This window comes from Anoplophora glabripennis, unplaced genomic scaffold (genome assembly GCF_000390285.2).
Source record: "Anoplophora glabripennis isolate ALB-LARVAE unplaced genomic scaffold, Agla_2.0 scaffold4039, whole genome shotgun sequence".
Classification (NCBI taxonomy): Eukaryota; Metazoa; Arthropoda; class Insecta; order Coleoptera; family Cerambycidae; genus Anoplophora; species Anoplophora glabripennis.
In genome coordinates this window covers 3,367-6,989 of record NW_019420125.1, presented here as the reverse complement: position 1 = coordinate 6,989, position 3,623 = coordinate 3,367, and the positions used below count along the sequence as shown (strand labels likewise).

The 3,623-nt window shown below is 31.9% G+C and overlaps 1 protein-coding gene across 1 annotated transcript; it reads right to left on the bottom strand.

Annotated features, from left to right (window-relative positions):
• Positions 1 to 449: 449 nt before the first annotated feature.
• On the bottom strand, positions 450 to 2,343 carry LOC111692841 (putative glucosylceramidase 3; the record flags this gene model as incomplete). Its single annotated transcript, XM_023456965.1, has 2 exons — positions 1,792 to 2,343; positions 450 to 734 (listed from the first exon to the last, which is right to left on the bottom strand). Coding segments are annotated over exons 1-2 (834 nt in total), but the record flags the coding sequence as incomplete, so codon positions are not given.
• Between the last annotated feature and the right edge of the window lie 1,280 nt (positions 2,344 to 3,623).

The following is a 3,623-nucleotide window of genomic DNA, read 5'->3' as shown; positions in this document are numbered from 1 at the left end:
AAAAAACATTGTAATAAGCTAGTTGAAACCACCAAGCGTTGATATACTTTTTATGAGCTGTCACAACGCAATTTTTCCAAAGATTATTGAAATATAATGCAAATTAAAAGCGTCAACATAGTAGTCGTAAGATGGTTCAGTCACAATTTTTTTTCGAGATGTTGCACCTCTTGGATTTTATAGAAACTTGGCAGGCTGTTAGGCAAGACGTAGACAATTATTACATATTTTTTCAAAGTTTCAATTAGATCTGATAGAAATCGATTTACAACATTTTTACTTGTCTTTCTTTAATACTTTTATTTAGGCTATCATAAAAAAATAATGTTTATAGTAATATAAACTCATAAACCACACTATGGTTTTGCGTCATTAGAAAGGAGCAGAAATATTCTCTATTTAATTATTTCAAAATTTTGATAATACATTCTCCCATAGGAGGCACTTACCATTTGTGAGGGCGACCAGCCCATACAATTAACTTTCGTAGAGATTGCGAATCCAGCACTAGGCTCATTCTGCGTAGTCATACCCCAGAAGGAGATGTTATTCTTATCGTATTCTTCGTAAAACCTCATAATGTAATCGGCCCAAAGTTGATAGTATTCATCTTTAAGTCTGCCCATGCCAGACCAATCGTTATTCGTTTTCATCCAAGTTGGCGCTGACCAAGGAGAGGCAAATAGTTTAATATTGTCGTTTCTCAATGCCTTTGCTTGTAAGATAAAGGGAATCTAGAGCAAAATAATATATATTATAATTATTGTTATTTAGAGATTAGTGTACGCTAACTTATAATTTATTATATACGAAGTTATTATGTTCGACGTTGATATACAGGGTGTAATTATACGAAGGGGCAGAAATGATACTAGAAATTCCTTAGGTGAGAATAAGTTGATTAAACCTAACATACCTGTATTCCAAGTCGCATAATAAAAAAGGTACAGGATGTCAAAGTGAAAAATAAAAAATGGTTTTGCCTTAATAATTTCTAAAGTTTTAGTCAGACATGTCTCCAATTTTCTAGTGAGAGAATGTTTCAGGGTGGGAAAAATAAAATAATAATCACGCATGCGAGGCGTCCTCTACAAGCAATGTTATGGATTATAAGTATTAACATTTTTTCGGGCCTCGTGTATAGTTGCTAGTAACAAAATATGAAATATTGGATTGGATTTAACAAAACGGTATACTTGTTGAAAATAGCTAAAGTCAACCAGTGTGGAGACATTTTTGATTTTATAAATTAGTATTTCGGGTTTAATACCTCCAGGAATATTAACCTCAAAAACGGACATTTTTGTTAATAAATTCAAAACTCATCGCTGTACAGCATTTACAGTTAGAACGACTTTTAAAATAACGCAAAAAAATTGTAGTACCTATTTGTCATGTCGTTCTAAAGGGATGTATTGATTCATTTCCGTCCTGAAAATATCGCGAAACAATTTAAAGAACCAACATGTTTATTAATAAGCTAAAAGGTTATTTATCGCTATTTTTCTTAATTCTGACATACGTTCGCGAAATTTGATTGAATGAATATATTATAGTCTTTACTTTAAAAAATTTTTGCATTTTCTTTAACACCCTTTACAAAATTAAATACAAGTTGGTGTTGGAAAGTGTGCATCATTACTTGATTTTATGGTTTTGATATAATCAACTGAAACGTCATATAACATTGATGTAAATAAAGACACCTGCGATACAATCGCAGTATTTTTGTCGAAGATTAAGTATCACTATGTTGCTGATCATATCTAAGTAATATTTAGTATAATGTACCTTGTAATCCAAATCATCCTGTTGAAGCGCAAAATGTTCCAACGTGTCGTCACCCTCAACATCATCATAAGAATATCCTCTTGTTGAAAAGTCAGTTCCACCAATGGGAACCCTGCACAAATTATATGCAATACCGCTGCTACCAAAATAGCTTTCGATTAAATTTTTTTGAGCCTCTTCTGGTAGTCCCTTTATGTTGATACCTGTAGAGTCTGTGAAAGCCCCACCAAATCCTATGATATTTTGATGCTTCGTATCTGGATCGACAGTGATGGAGCTCTCTTCTCCATCAGTACTTTCGACGAAAGATCCGGTGGTGCTGTAGAATCCTAATTTGGTCTTGCTGGTAGAATACAGTTGATATTTTCCAGTAGATACATCCAATTCTGGAACAGTGTCACAGTATTTTGCATTGCAGACGCAGACACTTCCCTCGTCTGTTTCTCTAATGTTACAGCTTTGACTGAGAACTGATGTTACAAGTATGGACAGTATTAACAGTGGAACGGCCATTTTCGTTACTGGGTGATATGTTCCACAAGTACACATTAGCAAAACTATGTAGACATTGTTTTAATAGAATTTTTGTCGAGCTTTAAATGTAACTTATTTTGTTTATCGATAATCAGACACTTATGCTGAATGACGCAAATTAAATAACTAACGATAAATTATTATAATCAAGAGATCATAAGTACTATTTCTTTACATAGGAATGTTATTCCGGAAGTTCTCCTTGAGCATAGAACTTATAAATGTTAATTGCACACATGAAAAAATACCAAAGAAATGGTATTTTGAAGCTTTTAACTTAACTTTTTTAAAAAATCTATGTTTTTTGTTATTAGCTCTTGTAACTGTTTATATTGGTTGAAAGAAGTACTCTATAGGCCACATGCTGCCAACTAGCATCGAATTTACCAGCAATATCTGGTGAATATAGCAGAATAAAATAAAAATCTACTCACCTATTCTTTGCAAATATTTTTTAAGCATTATCACTTTTCAAGTAACTTGTTTTGCGAATTGCTAAGACATCAGAATCTGACATACAATTAGCTAATCAAAGAATTACGGATGACTTAAATTCTCATTTAAATGTTTCTAACAAATTTTGCCTTTCTATTAATCCTTCTAAATCCAAACTTATGTTATTTGGCCCGACTTAAAAATAGTGTCAATGTTAAACTATGCGGTGATCAACAATTGCAATCAACAGAAATTGCTAAAAATCTAGGCTTAACTATTGACACTTCGTTAAAATTCACCGAACAAGTAAGTATGATCATTAAACGGTCTTTTGGTAATTTTAAATTAATATTTGCAAATAGAGAACTACTTAGTAAAGAGAATAGAATTTCCTTGTGTGATGCATTGGTATTGTCCCATTTGACTTATTGTGACATGGTTTATTATCCCTTTTTAAGGAAATATGACAAAATGCGTTTACAAAAAATACAAAATTCGTGTGTATGATTAATATGTAATGTTAGAAGGCGTGAGCATATTTCACCTATAATTGAAGAAATTGGCTGGTTGAGAATTGAACAGAGACAGTTACTACATAGCTGTTGCTGGTTTCATAAAATTATATGTTTCAAAACTCCACCATATATTTACGGTAAAATTACTTACAGAACAGATATTCACAATTTGATTATAAGATTTAAGAATACGTTATCTGTACCAACTCATGTAACATCTTTATTTCAGAGCTGCTTCAGTTATCAAATTACCAAATATTACAATTTAATCCCTCATTACTTTAAAACCTGTAAATTACCAATATTTAAGTCAAAGATTAAACAAAATATGTTATCCGATAGATGTTT